General features: G+C 37.7%; 1 protein-coding gene across 10 annotated transcripts in view; it reads right to left on the bottom strand.

Moving 5' to 3' along the window:
- The window catches only part of NEK1 (NIMA related kinase 1), a 45,929-nt gene extending 26,770 nt beyond the window's left edge, over positions 1-19,159 (bottom strand). For 5 of the 10 annotated variants that reach the window (XM_027635602.1, XM_027635609.1, XM_027635608.1 and 2 more), the window contains exons 1-14: positions 18,811-19,039; positions 15,990-16,140; positions 15,817-15,913; positions 13,718-13,815; positions 12,032-12,115; positions 11,513-11,580; positions 11,305-11,391; positions 10,204-10,258; positions 8,845-9,045; positions 6,264-6,324; positions 4,994-5,151; positions 2,638-2,697; positions 2,450-2,497; positions 2,286-2,357 (exon numbers count right to left, since the gene is read on the bottom strand). In XM_027635602.1, the coding sequence (XP_027491403.1) occupies positions 2,286-2,357; positions 2,450-2,497; positions 2,638-2,697; positions 4,994-5,151; positions 6,264-6,324; positions 8,845-9,045; positions 10,204-10,258; positions 11,305-11,391; positions 11,513-11,580; positions 12,032-12,115; positions 13,718-13,815; positions 15,817-15,913; positions 15,990-16,106 (1,206 nt within the window). In that variant the 5' untranslated portion in view covers positions 16,107-16,140; positions 18,811-19,039. The other 5 variants (XM_027635607.1, XM_027635612.1, XM_027635605.1 and 2 more) reach the window with 4 other exon arrangements.
- Positions 19,160-19,257: the final 98 nt, after the last annotated feature.

Raw genomic sequence — 19,257 nt, 5'->3', positions numbered from 1 at the left:
TGCAGAAAATGTGAAAGGCAAAACAAGGTTAAGGTTGTCAGCACATGCATAAAAATGTTCCCTTTACACCTGGCGGAAGCAATCAAATAGCCCATGGTACTGAATCTACAGAATTTGTTTTAACAATAGAGTCAATCTTCCTTCTAGAGTGCTCTGAAGTATTTTAAATAAATTCAAACAGGTGAGTGTAGATATGACAGGTTTAATATTGCCTGTTTAGAAGTTCTTGAAGAAACTATATCTGACAATAGAATTAATCTCACATTCTGAGTTTCAGTTGCTCAATGCCCATCAACAGCTTCCTAAAATCTAGATGACAAAGTACTAAATCAAAGATTTATCCAGGCATTCAAATATGTAGGTATACTGTTCATCTGAATAAAAATAACTATACAAGATTGCAGTTTCTGCAAATAGAAGGAAAAGTCTTGCTTTAGATACTATTCAAGATTTCACCTATCATTATTAGAGTTAGTTTTCAAAATCTAAAGAAATACTATGATTAATATCTGGGCAAATGCTATGAAGCAGGTGCTCATCAACAGTCTGCAAAACAGTTCCAGCTCCCACTAAAACCACAAACCCGAAGCCAAATCCTTGTCACCTCTTTCCCTACTTGCCCTCAGAAACAGGTGCCAGCAACCAAACCAAAAAGATAACAGGACAGAATCATGCAGTGCATGACCCTGTTGTGCCTTCATAAGATGCTGTTTGGCTTGTGTCACTGGAAAGCTTGAGCCGTGCTATTTAAGAGTATTATCAGGGAGTTGCTGGATACACTGCCCTCATGCTGGAGAAAGGAAAAGGATAATTAACTCAAGAATAACTGAATATGGAAACCTGGAGTGATGGTAAACAGTAAGATTTGTACTAAACAAACTTCTCCAATTTGGAGAAGACATTTCAATTATTTTTTCTGCCTGTCTGCCATGTTTTTCACCAGAGGCACTTAGTGAAAGCAGGCACAGCCACCGGACCTCAGTTTCCCTTGGTAACTGAGAATACTGATAACAATGCAGCTGTAGCTATAATAGAACACTTTGTATGTTTGCAGTAAAACTCTCAAAGTTAATCAGAAATATTGCATTCAGGAATATATGCATCTCTCATCCAAACATGATGATGAATGCATATTGGGTTGTACGGAAGCTTGTATCGGTGCCTGCCAGTTTGATCTTGTGAGAGAGAGAAGAACTGCATAGGGAGCAAACTATATTTTTTGATTTTTTTTCATTAAATCAGCACCCAGTAGTTTTGAAAGTCTGGTATGCCTAAATTTGCTTTTTTGTTTAAGCTTTATATGATGTGTGGCACACATCCAAAGATGATGTCTATTTGGAAGTGAAATATTTAATAAGCAGCTACTAAAACTTGGTCAGTGTTTGTATATTCCTCATTTTTGTACAAGGAACAGTAATAAAACCTCTCTTCATTTTGACTATACTGCTCAGTCAGAGCTTGCTTACAAAAACCCTACTAAACATGTTTATAGCGAGTATTTTCGTAAGACTCACTACACCACCACAACAAATAGCAGTGTTTCAGTCCAATATTTATTGTCAGATAGCTTTAGACTACAGCACCACTTAAATTCCTGCATTGGCTCTGTCTGATGAAAGTACCCAGACCTTTGTATTTACCTAACTTCATGAGACTACTTCCCAAGACAGTTATGTTTCCATGAGACTATGACACACACAAATACGCAGAAAGTAGCTGTCATAGGAATCAAATTAAATTATGCAGGATGTGAATGGCTAAACAGTGCACTGCATTCAGAAAAAAATTAGATCTATTCAGGATTTTTTTATCCCCCCCCCCCCAAACATCTTACCAATATATGTAAACAGTTATGCTGCCAAATAACAAGGAATGCTTAGGAACAGGTGTTTAACAATGTGAAAGAGGTCCATTATTACATAATGAGAATCTGGAAACAAAAAAATTCAAGAACAAACTCGAATGTGAAAGAAGCTGTTCATGCATAGATTCAGCACAGGAAAAGGAGCAAAAGCAGGTGTGGCAATAAAAAAGTGGTGCATGAAAACCATTACTGGCAGAAAGAGATTCAGAAATTTAGTAAGCATTAAAAATGAAAATTGCACATAATCCCAAAAGGTCAGGGGAGGAACTGTTAAAATTTCTCTTAAATTATCTATAGATTAATAATGGGCAGCCCCAAGAGTTATCCTCCAAGAGCAGATCTTTCTGAAAAGACAAGACCATGCCAGATAATCAAAGGTGGGGGGAACAGACTACACCACATTTCTGCATCTGCTGCCAACCTTAACACCACTTCCACCTGAACCAAGCACATTCCTCCATCCTTGTTCCCTGGCTCTGTTTATTCGTTCCATCTGAAGGAGAAAACAATACAGGAAAACAAAATTCAAGGAACCACTAAGTAAAAATTGAACTTCACCATTAACACATTTTAAACATATTTTACCCTTTCTTTTTCCAATCTTCTCGTTTCATCTGCCTTCAGTAAACTGATCTGAAATACGTAAGGATTAAATGTGTTTAGTAACTGGGAAATCAAACTACTACATATTCTTACACAATACACCACACCACAAGGTATTTCATTAAAATTACTATGGGGGAAGAACGGAAAGTCTCAAGAATCTCGTCTACCTGCTCTCTCTGGCGTCTTTCTTTTTCAGGCAATTCTAACCTTTTCTTTTTTGAAGGTTCCTGAAAAATAAGCATATAATTTGGTATTTATTACTGAGCCATTACTCTGTCAAGTCTCTGTCAAGATGGGTTATTGCTCCAATCCATGAAGATTAAAAAGAAAATAAATATCACTGCTATATAATGTTTGGGAAAAAAGATGAGGAAAGGTTTGAAGGTTGTATTTTGTCATTCTTGCTTTGGACTTAGATTCTGCTTAGTTTGAAAATTAAGAGATGATTTTATGATACCTCAAACATTTTACTCCTTTCTTCTAGGAGTTGGAAAGGTCTGCATAAAAGGTGAACTTCAAATTAGACAGTATGATGCAAGAATGAGAGAAAAATTCTAATCAGAAAAAAAATCTTAAAACCACAACTGAGTGTACACAAAATGGGGCTTAAAATACTTGATTATTCAGGAGGTTTTAAGTAAAAAGCACTGCTAGGAACTAGGGGTAAATGCTATTGTACTTGTTCATCCTGTACTAAAAGTTCTGTCTCAAAAGCAGAAGGCAATAATTTTTAAATCTATTTTGTCTTAATTTTTCTTCTCTGGTGGTATCACTCCGCATTACAACCTTTTCTCAGTAAGTCTTTGAGGGTGCCTGGATATTAAGATTCTCTTATTTGAAGAAAAGATGTGTTAGGTTATCCTAGGGCTCTTTTGCTTGGTTCTTCACTTGGTTCTGACTCTAACCAAAGTTCCTGTTACGTGTGGAACATGAGAACACAGCCACCACTGAATACCTGCTGAAGCAGAAGCTATACTTAAAAGCATGCAGCTTACTCTAATCTTCTCAAAAATGCGATGGTTACTTTTAAAGCTTTTGTTTCTTTTGACCATACTAGAATGCAGAAAGCTTAACAGTATTTTCTTTTGACAACCTACAATCCTGTCAAATGAGTACTTTAAAATCAAGAATGGTGAAAGTCAGAAACTTTCAGAGGCTTGTAATACTGTAATGTTAATGTAATACTAAACAAAAGAGATGATTGTTACATGCTCCTTTAAAAAGCCAGTTGACAGCTGCAAGTTCAGAATACCCTGGAACAACAAAGAGAATAAAATTTATATTACACTGTAGCCATTGTTTCTATGCTACATTTTATCCCTTATCACCAGGTACAACTTGCAAAAAGACTGTCTTAAAATTGCAGTGTTACTGACTCTACATGCAGGAAGAGTAGATACTTCCTCAGTCTCTTCCCTGGCATTTTAGGTCTCTAGGCAAGATGGATTGGTGTTGGCTGGTGAACCTGATTATAAAGAGCAGCAGATGGTTGTGCAACCACATCTTCAAACATATAAACCTCGTGATCTCATAAGGACACACAAGAAGTCTGCACCTTCCTTTCCTCTTGCTCGTAAATGTGCATCACAAGCCAACAAGGCTTGTGTGATCAATGAGCTTTTCTCTAAACCTCTCATAACTTTTTAACCTCACAGATAATTTGTATTTCAAGGATAATTTTCTATCCACCTATCAAATTTAACAGATGGATAGAGATCTTAGTATTATGTTCCCTGAAGTGCCACGGGGAGAAGGAAAAAACCCCAAACAAACCCCACAACAATATTACTTATTCAGAAGAAAATTTGAATTAGTTCTCCCTTGTTGAAATAGGAGCTTCTTGTTTGCTAGTTGTTTGGCAAGTGCATATAGCTCAATATTAGCTGTAACATAAACGTCTCCTGGCAATGTAGTAATTAAAGGAATAAAGAGAGAGAGAATAAAAGTTTTATATTATAAGGAATACAGAGAAGACAACTGAAGGAAAGATCGAAAGTACTGTATGAAGGTATACAGAAGACTATTTCTCATCAGCTCATGGAATTAAATCCAAGAAACACCTCTTCCAATTACACAGTTTCTCTGGCTGACAAAACTTTGTAAAATGGCTAAAAAAGTTTAAATGTTTTGAAAACTTGAGATTATTTTTGAATAAGGAAGAAAGATGCACAGATTCTTATCCAGATTCAATAATTTTGGTATGTCTGACAGACTTACAATATTTCTAAGAGTGGTTAACACCAACAAAGCAAATGAAAACATGCAAATGTAATTCAGCAGTGAATTTAAAACCCAAACCTAAGGTAGCAGTCTACAGAAATCATCATATTAAAATCAACTAAACAACAACAACAAAAAGATCAATAATGAAGCAAGCCAAGCATTTAAGCCATTAGTGCTACTTTCTCTGCAGGTGCATGTGTCCACATACCAAGGCATTTCGAAAAGGAAGGCATCGAATTTTTTTAACATTTAAATAAGGTATGAATAAAATACTTCAATTTAACTAACTTAGTTTCTTACCTGTCTAGATTTAGTCAATGGCTTCTTCTCATTAGGCTTTTTAGGTGCACCACAAGACTTCCTGATAGTTAAAGGCACTCCATATTTTGCAGCAGGTTTGGTAATTTTTTGAGCTGGTGCAACTGAAGTCAGTGTTTGTTCTTGACCTGGTCTTTTAGCTGAAAAGAAAAAAAAAACACCACAACAACAAAACCTGTTTTACAGCTATCTAGGCTGGCCAGTGTACCCTACTTCCCTCTCCCAAGGTCTCAGAGTAGCATAACTAGAGAAAAATGGGTGAACTGTTAACACTTCATTCACATGAGCTGATGCGTAATACCCAGCTGTCCAAAACACCTTGTCTGGTGAATTGAATTGGAGAACTGAAGCTTATTTCAGCTGCCATGCTTTATGATACAATTGTCACTCAACACACAGAAAAGTTTTCCTAATAGAATGGAGAGATAGCCCTGTCTCCACTAACAACACTGAACTGAAACCTGCAACACTACTGCCAGCAGAAAATGAGTTCTGGAAGAGCTTTGATGGCTTCCAGGGATATTGTTTTCCCTGTAGAGTTCCTGAAAATGTGCCAGTATTGTGGATTTGATTCTGTGTTATCAGGGCTCTCATACTACAGAATAGCAGGACAGCAAAACTATCAAAAGACACCAGAGCACTTACCACAGCTTCAAATGATTACAAGGAAATAAAATAATTGGGAAGGAAATCTAGGAAAAAAAAATGGGTCAACTATTGCAGGAAAATGAAGTACGGTAAGATCATCTCGACAAAACTAACCATGATCTACTTTGCTACCAGTAGCAGAAATTCTACTGAATTGGACTGAAGTCAGGGCCTTATCTTGGAACCTCTAACGAAACCTCCCATATTTTTTGCAAGAAATGGTACTTCTCATTAGCCATTTGTCATTACTAAGGGGTAAAAATAAGTCACATGATCACAACATAAATTATTTCCAGTATTTGCAGTCTACATTGTCTCCTGAAATTCTGGAAGCGTAGCATACTGCAAGAGGAAAGAGTACACTTCAAATTTTACAGGACCATAGTTTGTGTTTGCATCATTTGTACTCTACATACATCCAGCTCCTGAGGGGAGGAAGGTAAATTGCTTCCTCTCTCTTTTTTCCTGAAAATTCTACAGTCAGGTGTAAGAGCACACAACAAAAACCAACAAAAACCAAACAAATAAAAAAAGTAAAAGAACGAAGCTACACACACACTGTCTTGCCAGAGCTGAAGGCAAAGCACCTTACACATCCACTTACCTGGTGCAGCATGTGGTCCAAACTTCTGGAAAATTTTGTGATTGAATTCTTCTGCAATAAGCTAAACAGAAAGCTGAAGAGTTAGCCATCAGCATTTATGACTGAAGCTAGAAAGAACGTATTTTCAGAGAAGTTTGCCATTCTCAGTAAGCATCTAACTAGTAGTATTTACTGAAACTTAAATGAATACTCAACTTCATGTATTCAATTTTCAACTTTACGTATTCTACTTACTAACATGAATATGAGGCTGGATTTAGTATTTGCAAGCATTTTTGGCATAATTACTCAAATAATTTAAAAAAGCAACTCAGTCTGACTTCTGGGTGGCAAATGTTATTTACAAACTAGCTAAGAATCTAGAAGAAAGTTAATGTGAGCATTAACATAGCTTTATGCATAATTCATTTTAGATTTCTGACTAGTTGCCAAAGTTAAATTTCTCATACAGTTTGTGTCAAGTGTTTGCAGCTTTCAAGTTTCACTGTCCTTTTCAAGATGGAAAGATGAATACATATGTGGGTATCTACAAACAACATATATGGCATGCTGTTTGGCATGTCAAATTAGCATAATAAAATATGGAAAACAGCCTTACTGGAGTGAAAAATTTGAGTCTAGACAAAGAACATTCAAACATTAGTAGGCCATAATTTTAAATACTGCAGGTGGTTCTGAACCCAACACCTCAAGAACCACAAAGTAGAAATGAAAAAGATTCAAGGAAGAGCAGCAAGGATAAGTGCAAAGTGTCAGTTAAGAAACAGTTTTTATAGATTCTTGAACTATCCAGATTACTTTGACTTGTTTAGAGACTACCAGTCAGTTACAACGGATGTTGAGGAGCTAAAAGCTCAAAAAAAACCAAACCAAAACAAGAATCAATGTGCAGAACTTACGACTCCGCACGTGATGGTAGAAAAAGTTTTTAACCTGTACGGTCTGGCATCAAAGATTCTGTAAGCAAGAAGTTACACACGAGAACAGTTTCCTACTAATGTTATTTCATTGATCTTAAAGCTTTTATTTGAGTGGTAAGTTGTAACATCTGAAGTATGATGTTTCCATGATTACACAGTTACTGACAGAAAAGAAACTTGACTCTTCAGTACCTTCCAAAGAGCCCCTCCTTTTTAAAAACAACTATGCTAATTTAGATTCACTCTTTACTGCAACTTAGTAACTATGAAGATTACAAAAGAATTTACATAAAACTGGAAGACTGCTTTCCTAACATGTAAGAGTAGGGTTTCAGCAAGAGTTGCAACACGTTGAAGATGTTAGCTACGAAATAACTCTTAAACTTAGACTAAAGAAAACAGAGGACAACAGTATTAGCCATGGATGATACTGAAAGAAAATAAGTATTACAGCTGCGTCAGAGAATACACTGCCACTGTCACAGAATGTAATGACCACCTCCAGCTGAATATGTAAAAGGTGCTTTCTGTGTGATTTGGGGGTTTTTTGGTGGGCTTTTGTGGTGTGGGGTTTTTTTGTTGTTGGTTTTTGGTTTTTTGGGGGGGTTTTTTGTTTGTTTGTTTGTGGTTTTTTGGTTGGTTTTTGGTTTTTGTTTGTTTGTTGTTGTTGCTTTTAAGACTGGATAGCACCTCTAAGTCAAACATGTCAAAGATAGAGGTGGAAAAATTGTGCACAAGTATTCATATTCTATCTAGGACAAATTAGTATCACCATCTGTTGATAGAGGCAGTCGATTACTAATTATACTTTGATTAACTACAAATAAAAATTTCATATCCATTCTAGTAACTGGAAACAAAATCAGATCAAACGACTCTTGTTGCAAATATTAGAACAAACTTATCTGTTAAGATTTCTGAATCTTACCTTTCATTGAGACTTTAATCTGAACTATTATTAGTTGAAAGTCTATTTACAGACAATAGAAATTCCAGTTATGTATGGCCTCTCATGACATTTCTTTAGTTGTAAGAATCCATTAGAATTCTTTATATTGCATTTCCTCCATGTCCTTTCTCTGCCTTTATTTACCCCATATCAGTACTATTCACATGTTAATCTTGATCTCTTTTGGTTAGATTTATAATAAAAGGACATTAATAGACATCAAATGATATCGATAGATTCTAAACAGAATAGCAAGCAACTTCTTTGAGGTTATATACAAATGATACATTTAAATATCAAGAAATTTTAAGATTACTTTATGTAGCAACATTTCCTAGAACAGGTTCTCAGGTTGTTCCAAATTCCAAACAAAAAATGGATTGAAGTAATTCAATACAGCAGTGATGCTGAAATCATTGAGAGCACCATTTTATGAGAAGATACATATTTAAACAAATCAACATGTCACTCACAATTCCTCACGATACAGAGAAACATAAAACAATGCACTTCAGAAAATGCCAATTTAGATTTACTCATGGAAACTACCGAACACTTAATTTGAGACTCTTCTTTACAGTTCAGAGTAAAATTATTTTTTCTTTAACTGACACTGTCTATAAGAGCTCATGTTGTATATTAACATCAGAATAAAGAAAAAGGAAAGTCCTATGATGTTTTAGAGAAGTTAGAATTAAAACAAACTCCATACCTCTGGTGTAAGAAATTTTTCAACCCGTTTGGCTATAAAGTTTTTCTCCAATATGGAGTTTACTGATGGTCTATTCCTAGGATTCCTTTTAAATAACTGTGACAGCAGATTACGTAGGTCATAGGAGTAATGCACAGAAACAGGAGGAAACGGTCCAGAGATTATCTTCAGTACTAAGTTCTTCATGTTACCGGCTTCAAACTGTATCACACAAGGAAGAAAACAGTTACTACATATTACTGACTGTGTGTCCACACGCATGGCTGCATATACAGATGATGAGGAAAACTAACAAAGCACCTTCCCTTGCTTCAACATACCAAAACATATTTTCAAAGTGATCAACAGTTTACAGCAGCAGTTTAAAATAATCTGTCACCAAAATAACATATAACTAAGAAAAATAATTACACAATTATTTGCTTGATCTCCTCTACCAAACATTTTCAACCACCACATGCCTTCTGCCCTTTTCAGTAAATCCACATTTCAAATGAAAGAATGCAAAGTATTCACACTCGTTCAGCGTGAAATCCGAAGGAACGCTCAGACTTCAGTTTAAGCTCAGGAAACAGAGGGCACCATTTCAATTCATTTGTACAATTAAAAGAAAACAATATATATCACACAGCTTACAGAAAACAACTTGTTGCCATCAATTCTCAGAAAGGCAACATTGTCAGCATTGTTGTCACATAAAAGACTAAGCAATAAGAAATTACAAAAGCTTGAAATGAAATTAAACCCTTATCCCTTGGAAACTTTTTTCTATTTTCATGTTGTTATGATCTTTTTCTTTTAATAAAAATAGCTACTAAAAAAACTCCAAAGAAGACAAAATCTACAAAAAAATCCAAATCAAGATACACAAAAGAAAAGTTTTTCTTCCCTTCCTAACGGGAAAATGGATGATAAAACGACACACACGCATAGAGGAGGGGGAGGGAAGGCAACTCTTCCACCATGGGAGTTTTTTTCTAAGCATTATTCCTGTTCTAAACAGAAATTAATTCATTTGCACAAAAACTGAGAGTCCAAATTCAGACTTTCAGTGAAGTCAAGCATTTTGAAAAAAAGAAACACTGTTGCTGGTATCCTTTGTCACAAGACCTAACAATTTTTTCAGCTGACACAATTCATTATTAACAAAAGTGCCAAGACTTCTGAGAGAATGGAACGAATCAAAACGCCAAAGGAAAATGGTGGTTGGCACAGGAAGTGGAGATGAGAACGCTGAAGGTAATTTCCAAACAGTTATAACGAAAACCTTTCATCAGCTAAAACGCATCTATGCAACATCAGAAAAAATTTCTGTTTCAAATAACTGTTCTTTTATAGACACACCAAGTTTGTACTCACCGCATGTTTAAGTGTGCACATTTCATAGAGAACACAACCGAGGGCCCAGATATCACTAAATCAAAGAGAACATATCTTAACAATTAGTTCTAGGTGTAACATTGTCAAGTAAATTATATCTGTGAAGCCTATCTTTGAAAAGGAAAAGACTGTATTTTGAGTGTGTACAAGTTTCCCTGTATGGACTTCTTTGACCCCACAAAACCCTGAACAACAACAATAAAAAAAAAAATTCCACAACCAAAAATAAGGTCAACCTGAAAACTAGATGAGGCCATTTTGGCTTCAGATTTAGAAATTTTCATCTGAACCACCCTAAACACAGAAATTAGACAAAATATGGAAAAAAAGTCTTTTTTCTTTAAGTATATACAGTTGCCGGAAGTTTTTGAATTTAACAAACAAAAAATCAAACAAAACTCACCACCTAATTCAGCAAATACATGTCTAAGTCAATTTACTCTGTTTAACACTGACCACCTTACCCTCACTCATTACAGGATTACAGAATTTAGTTACAATACCACTGGATAATAAATCCCACGTAGAAGCAATTAAGGGGTGAGGTATTAGAACAACTTTTATCTTTTAAGAAACCAACTGAAATTAGTATAGAGCACTCACAGAAATGAATGCAGCAGCTTAGTGCAGTGTAAGGGTAACTTGATAACAACTATTTTAATTACACCAGGGACACTGTTACCAGATACAGCTTACTGCCAGGGCAGCAAGTGTGTAAGTGAGGTACCTGTAGGACTTTGTTACCTGGAGCAAGCTGAGACACCCATCTATGCATGTGTTTAGAGAATCAAATTACTGTCTTTCATCATTAACAGTTTCACATTTGTAGTGCATAAATTAGGGCAGTAAAACAGACAGGCAAGAGTAGAGTCATAATTAAGAACACAGCTAGATCTAAAACTTCAAGCATTAAGCTAAGTCATCTCTGCATCACATTGCTTTCTACTGCAGACCTACTAAGATCCCACTTGTACAGTGAGGCTCAGTATCTACTGGGGTAAGAGAAAGACTAACAGCTGTTCACTATCATAAGACTAGATTCCTAAAAGAACTGTTTTTCTTCTCCTTAACAAAAGTTACCTTTTATTATTGTAAGGCTTGTTCTGACATATTTCAGGCGATAAATAGTATGGTGTTCCTATGCAAGTGCGAGCCAACTCTGCAGTACTAAGAAAAAAAATAAGAATGGATGTTAACTGGTTAACTCACATGAAGTACAGATTGTGTTTTCCTTGATCAAAGCGACATAGATTAAGTGAGAGAAAAAACAGCATCAAAAAGGAGTTACCTGTTAAGAACTCTGGCGATTCCAAAATCTCCCAGCTGTATTGTTCCATCTTTGGTTAAAAATATATTCTTGATACAGAAATGTTAAGAAGTCTGTTAATTAAAATATTCATACAATTGCACACTTTTTGTTCTCTATATGTTTTGGGAAAAAGAAAGTTTTCTACCATCCAATCCCTCTTAAGTCACTGGCAGTAGTGCTATTGACTACTGTGGAACACCAGACTTATTCTAGTCCTACTTCATTAAAATAAGAAAATACTACTGTACATTCTCAAACATAACCTTTCCTGTCCCCTCACAAATATATGAGTAACACTCAGGTAGCTTCATCAGATAGCCTCATCGGTTTGTAAAAATATCATATAAACCTCTTGCAGACGATTCTGAAGAAGTGTTTCCAGTACTAGAAATGTTTACATAAAATGACTGTTTTCCATAATTTGCCAACTTACACTAGCAAGACATGAATTTAATCACTTTGGAAGTAAATTCAGCTGAAAAACAGTGACCTACATACCTGTGACTTTATGTCCCGATGCAAGATTTTTCTATCATGTATGTGTTTTAGTGCTAAACAAATCTGTACGAACCAATCCAGAATCTATGCATAAAAGAAAATGCAACATCAGCATCACCACTAATCTGAAAGCTTCTGCACTTACAAGACACTATCAAATCAGTTTTATAATTATAACTCCAGATTTTACCCTCCTCCCCCAAAGTCTTCATTTATGCTGTAGAATAATTAAAAATTTAAAAGTACTGTCACCATTATGCAAACCTTTTAATGAAGGATGCTTATTACCCAAATTTGATATTAAGCTTGAGATTATGATTTGCATTATATATTATACATGCAACAGAAGTATACAATGTGAATTTGATTGGCTAAAATGCCTAAGATGTGGAACTTGCAAGTTAAAACATTGTACTTTTGCTGTAACCAATACGGCAAACCTTGCAGTCAGTTAATTGACCAAGGGTCCTAGAAAGTCATACTGATATTCACAGAAACACTTATTCTATCATATAGTAATTTTCTGTATCTTACCTTAGAAAGAAAAATAGTACAAAGTAGATTTCGATGAGAAAAGCAACAAGCATCTAACTAGAAGATTATAAACAAGCCAATAAAGTCTATTTTTAAAAAAAAATTGGCAAAAATCACAATTTAAGGAGTGACTAACGACAAGAACTTTTCTATGTGAATAATGGTTTCACATTCCTAACTTAGAAGGATGTAACACGACCAAATTACAGTATAATTCAAGGTGTAATTCTCACTTTTCAAGCTTCTCGTAAAAGTGAGGTCAAATTAGAAAAATGAAAAGTTTTTCAAATTATATCCAAAATATTTTATGAATACCCTATTCTAAATACCACTAGTAGACCTAATAAATTATTAAGCCTTTCCAATCACAGGTAAATTGAGATCCTACTGGATGAAGACAAAAGGGCAAAGAAACAATTAATAAACAAAGAAACATACGTCATTTCTAACAAAAAACCACCCTGACCCTACATAATCTATTTTCAGCTAATTTAATCAAATCTCTACATAAAATCCTCTCATTTATTCCAAACTCTCCCACTTCCCTTCTACTAAAATAACTTTATAACCAGTTTTGTGGAAAAAGAAAATTTGTTGGTATATTTCCAATATAAAATTAAATTTCTGTCAATGGGAAAATAAACTTTTGAATGATGCCAACTTCATATTTCCATATTCCATATTGTTATACTTACAAAGTATGCTATTTTATACTTCTAATACATGACAATCAGTATTACAATACAAAAATCATAAGCCATTATATCTTTAAAAACTCTACTTCGAAGGTTTAAAAATATCCCTGTTGTCCTTCAGTATTTTTCATTTCTCAAATCTGGTTTACTTCACAACCTGTTTAAAAGCATCTTACACATACAGACAAGATTCCAAGTAAGATACCCATGGCTCCCGGGACTATGTTTTCTTTCTGGTTTTCCTTTTTGACAAGGGTGAGGGGTGTTTGTGTTTTGTTTGTTTCAGTTTGGTTTTGCTTTTTTTTAAAGATACTACTGTGACCAAGGGCAACAAGAATGACAATTTGAGGACCTCCTTTTAGATTAAGCAACCACACCTACAAAGTGAGCCAAAATAATTTAAAATTCACGAAAAAGTATCCTGCAACAAAACACTATAGCAGTAGTTTGCTGTTACCTGATCTTCTGAGAATAATACTCCTTTCTGGGCATTTATCTTTTTAAATAGGTCTCCTCCTTCACAGTAATCCATCACTATGTAGAGGCAGCCATTTTCTGTAAAATAAAACAAAGAATTTAAAAAAGACAACTAAAAGACCCATATTTACATAACTTTCTGAATATCTTCACTACAGTCACAGAAAACACAACAAAAAACCCCAACCTTTTCGCATGCAGCTTCAGATATAATTTGTTAGTCCATAAATATTATTATTATTATTATTATTATTATTATTTTGAGTTTCACAACCTACATCTCCCATTTTTGTTAACATCAAACCATTTTGAGATACGGAGAGAAAAAAAATTACATCTGCTGAACCAATGCCCCAAAATGGCATTCAAAACCACCATGAAATTAAAGGTGTCACTTTATGAACGCAATATAAAACCATCTTCAAACTGCTTTCAAACATCCTATAGGTCCCTACCCTAAAAATAGAGATCTTAAGTTCTAATTTAGGTAGTTGCCTCTATTTGCCTTGCTCTTTCTTGGAGTATTACCTGGACTAGGCATTACTCTAAGTGCAAGAACATGAAAATCATCAGCTCTCATACTAGACATGCAGTTTATTTCAGAGCCTGAAATAAGCAGACAATGAGAGATGGAAACAATTATTTTCTCATTTTTCAATTGAATTTGGGGAGAATTCAAAAAATCCTATGCAAGTTTCCAATAGGAGATACGATGATGTATTTCATTCAAAGTTACAGATTTGTTGACCAATGCAATCTTTGCAAGTTATTGATGAAAAAACAGGTTAAGCAGAAGCAAATTGCAAGTTGCCAAAAACATAAGAACTATGCTCCTCACATCCTGGGCATGATTTTGAGAAGAGCTAAATAACTGCAAAAAAATCAATCATGCTGCTCAAAATAAAAGCTTTTATTTTATGAAAAAGTTAAGCACTTAAGCTGTAAATTAAAATCTAGAGAATCATCTAGGTCACTTCAATTTCACTCCCACAGAACGCTTCTGAAATCTGTCTTTCAAAACATTGAACCCTTACAGCTGTATCTTGGTTAAGCTTTATAATCAGTGTTATTTCAAAAGATGATCTCAGAAGTCTGGATTTCTTGTAGACCTGTAGCTGAAATAATTCTCTTATTTTTAAACCGAATCAGTATATTCAAAGTCAATGTGTTTTAGCAATAAAGGTGCAACATGAAGTCCTGTGAATTATGGACTGCAGGGTTGACCCTGTAAGAAATAAACAATCTTAAAAAACAGGCCTCTAAGACAAAGAAGGCAGAAGCATGGATTTATAAACAGAAGACTATGGTCATATAATATGATTACATAACAAAAATCTAATTTAAAGAATGAAGAAAATAAAAGCCCCCAGGCAAAAGATACATGAAAGTAAGCTGAAAGGAAGTAAAGGAGAAGAGAGCGCTGTCCCTAAACAGTATTTCAAATAATTTTAGAGTGGTTTTAAATAATATTTTAATGTATATGATAGGTTTTTGGAATCTTTTATTTATTCTGCTCATTTCTCCAGCCATTCACTGTGAAGACAATGTGGAATTATATTTCTCCTTCCTTCATATCTTGATGAAGTAAACAGTCCCATCTATTTTTCCACCTCTGAAAGCAATTATATGATTGCAATTACTGAAGACTGCATTCTAAGACAACAAACTCAGACATGAAACTGCTCTTGCTAGGTAATCAATACCCAAACTTAGACTGTTCTCGTATTTAACCTACAAAAGCCCTCCAATTGCTAGGGTACCTAAAAGTATTCCAGGAGACTTATGCTCTGGAGAAACAAGAGAATATCTTTCATATAAGTATCAAACAAAATCAAAGCATGTAGGGATAATCATGAATACCTCTGTTTATTTGTTGCCCTTTTTTTCTAAATTACACTTGAAAATGTGCATTGGAATTGTGAAAAAAATACAGTGCAAAAGAACTGAAATAAATAATAAAGGTATGAAAAATACTGATTAAAGAGAGGAAACACAGAGTTTTAAACTAAATGCAGCAAGCAGTGTACAGAATTGGCTTATTGGCACTACTTCAGATTCTACTGTATTAGTTAATCTTACCTTCAAACGACTCCCTATAGAGGACAATATTCGGATGTTTCATGTTAGCCAATACAGCAACTTCTCTCCTTGATTCTTCTCTTTCCTTATTTGACATCTTCAGAAGGAAAACAATGATTTTTGAGAACAGAAATACAAAAAGAATGGATCAGGAATGAATAATAATAACTCACCTTAGAGATGTTTATTTCTTTAATAACATACTGTTGGCCATTTTCTTTAGCTTTGACAAGTATTGCTTTCCCAAAGGATCCTTCTCCAATCTTCCGTACTTTAATATATTTATCCATAGTTATCTTCTTAAGGCATGCTTACTTGAGTACTAGGCAAAAAAAAAACCCACAAAAAAAACCACAACCCAGATTTAGTTAGGTGTAATTAGTCATTTAGCCTGACAGGTCAGGCTACATTTTTTTTTAATCAAAATGTTAATCAATTTGTCTCTTCAGTTGCTTTTGTGGAAATCACCTACTCTTAGTCTCAATTCTATTTTAGTACAGTTAACTCACTTTGGGCCAAAAAGGGCTACATTGCTAAAACCTGTTTAATTTTTCATTTTGACTAAAACGATGTGTTCTATCTTTAAATAAAGCAAGCAGTCAGTGTCATAGCTTCTGATTCAGCTGGTAAGCAAACATCATAGGGACTTATAGCACCTGGGCAACAATCCTTCATTCCATTTTACTTGGAAGAAATACAACAGGGGCAGAAGGAATCCCTACATGTTGTTTCTTAAGAAGCACTAAATCCAGTACTTTGGAAATTAGATGATATATAGAAGAAAAAAATGGACGAAATTCAACAGATCCCCATCAAGTTTAGAATCATTATTCAGTACAGCAAGGTGTGCCTTAAAGTCTGATTGAAAGACTTTTTTCGTGTTGCAAATAAATTCATTACAAAATAGTGAGAATCATTATTTTTAATGTACTATCTGACCATTTAGACTACCTTCTGAGATCAAATGGAGTACTCAGCTGAATGTAGATAGTGTTTAAGTTTCTATATTAAAAACACTTTAGTAAAAACAAGAGACTAGAGAGCTGCACGTGAAAGCTATTGCTAGTGTCAGAATAGCAAAGAGACTTGGCAAAACAAAGACCAAAGCAAAAAAATGGCAAAACAAATTCACGGTAGACTAAAAGATCATATTTTCTACAGCAGAACTGCCACACCCTGAGGAAGTTTCCATAAGCTGAAAAGACAAATGGTGCCTATGCTTTTCTGCATCCAAGCCTCATTTGCAAGCACTAGCAGCATTTATGCTTTGCTGTATCCAGCTTACTCCCAACAGGAGATCCTAGCACCTTAGATCCATACTTCACACACATCACAGGTCTCACAATCTGGGTCTCTTCCTGATTTGGGTTCATTTTTTTCCCACAGAGTTACCGCACACTGGACACAGATGCTGCTTAAAAGAATGCATACCATGAAAGCAGACTAAAATGAATAAGCTTGACTAGTATAGAAAGACAAAACAAAAGAGATCTGAAGCAATCTGTTCTGCAAAAGAGATGGGAAACCTACTAGGACTAAACATAACTACCAGGAAATGAAAAAGTGAAAATTACAGACTTGCAATGTCTTAGTGAGAGTTTTTTCTTAAAGTAGAGACAGTTTAATCTGAAGTTGCATTTCTAAATATGAGAAAGACTTGGTATTAACTTCAATATTCTCTTTTGGGCGACAGTAAAGTACAGCAGGTGGGACACAATTTGAACTTCACATGGCTTTACTGAAGTTCTCTTCCTTCTGCTTTCTGAAACAACCCGTTGTTCTACAGCTAAACCAGCTGCACTAGGCGTAGCTCAGGGCTGCTACCGCATGCTGCTCCGTGCAAATACAAATGGTCAATAATCAGCCTGCCTGCAGTTCAGCAAAGGGCGTGTATATCTTCTATAAGATAGAGGTCTTATTTTTACACGTGAAAAGGGAAAAAGCGGCGTCTTGAGAAAGGACATCAGCACCGACAGGGCGTTGGCTTTTCCAGCCCTGGACAATAAGTCATTTCATCCACCACGGACACGCAGGAAAGCAGTAGAAGTCACACCCCGCGACAGCCCGGCCGACCCGAGCGCACGGCCAGGCCAGGGCTGGGCCGGGCGTGCGAGCAGCGGTGCGGCGCGGTGCGGTGCCCGCAAGCAGGGCAGGGGAGGGCAGGGCAGGGCAGGCCCCCGCTCCCCGGCCGGGCCCCGCCAGGCCGCCGCCCCCGCACAGCTGGGGCAAGCCCAGCAACGGGGCGAGAGGTGCGGCCGAGAACCCCTCGCCCCAGGGCGGCTGGGAGAGACTCCGCAGGAGGACGGCCCCGCGCCCCATCTCCGCCGTGCCGCGCCCCGCCACAGCACCGTCCTGTGCCCGCTCCGTGCCCGTGCCCGCCCCGCCATACCTGCCCGCCGCCGCCACAGCCACCCAACCTGGCCCCGCGCCCGCCAAAGCCCCGCCCCACCGCCCCTATTGGCGGCCCCGCCTCTCGGCTCGGCTCCCATTGGGCGAGCCCGCACAGGGGCGGGGCCGCGGCCCGGCCCGCCCTCTCCGCGTTAGCGGTGCTTCACCCTGGTAACGCGCGCCGCGGGTCACGTGACGGGCGGGGCGCGCGGGGTGGCTGTCAGCGGTTTCGGGAGTGAAAAACCAAAAACCGGCTACAAGTGTTTCACGAACGAACCTAGCGGGACCCACAGCACCGCACAGCCCGGCACCGCCGGTACGAGTCTGCCCACGGACAGCCCCGGGGCAGGGTCCGTAGAGGGACGCGCGCCCCAGCAGAGCTGAGCGCAGCGCTCACCGGGGCGGGCCGGGCCGGACCTGCGGCTCCTCCGCTCCCGACCCCACAGCGCCTTTATGACACCTACGGGCAAAGCCTCCAGATTCACAACGCACTTTCTCAGTCCGACTGCCTCGATCCATCACCTGGTGCGCACAGTTCTTAGCCTTGCACAAACGGACCAGCGGGCATTTTCCTTGGAAAAATAATCCACCCCTTTCCCTTTAGCTGCCGCGCTTTTCTGGAACCTGCCTTCTGTCACTGTGTGCTAAGCTAACCCTTCACTAGCCTCAGCACCTCGGCCGAGCAGTTCCGTGCCCAGCCCGACACCTGTGTTTCCTCTGCAGGTAAAACCCTTATGCTCTCGGGGCCCCGCAGCGCCTGCTGGTCTGGAATTCAGAGACGGTGGGTTCAGCCCGCAGCCGAACGACGCCGCGATGTGCCCAGCACCTCCCTCCCTCCTGTACCTGGGAAACCGCCTCCTCCCCGTTCTAAGCGCGAGGCTGTCCTGCCTCCCCCCGGGCGAGCTGCACCGCGGCACCCGAGCGCGGCCCGCGCCGCCGGGAAGCCGCGCCCCTCGGCGGGCGGGAGCGGGGCCGGCCCCGAGCCGGGCGGGCCGCGGGAAGCGGAACCAGCAGTGACGGCGCCGCTGACCCGCCGAGCGTGCGCCGTGCGAG

Source organism: Corapipo altera, unplaced genomic scaffold, assembly GCF_003945725.1.
Source record: "Corapipo altera isolate COAL_440 unplaced genomic scaffold, ASM394572v1 22b, whole genome shotgun sequence".
NCBI classification, from domain to species: Eukaryota; Metazoa; Chordata; class Aves; order Passeriformes; family Pipridae; genus Corapipo; species Corapipo altera.
This window is presented reverse-complemented; position numbering and strand designations above follow the sequence as displayed.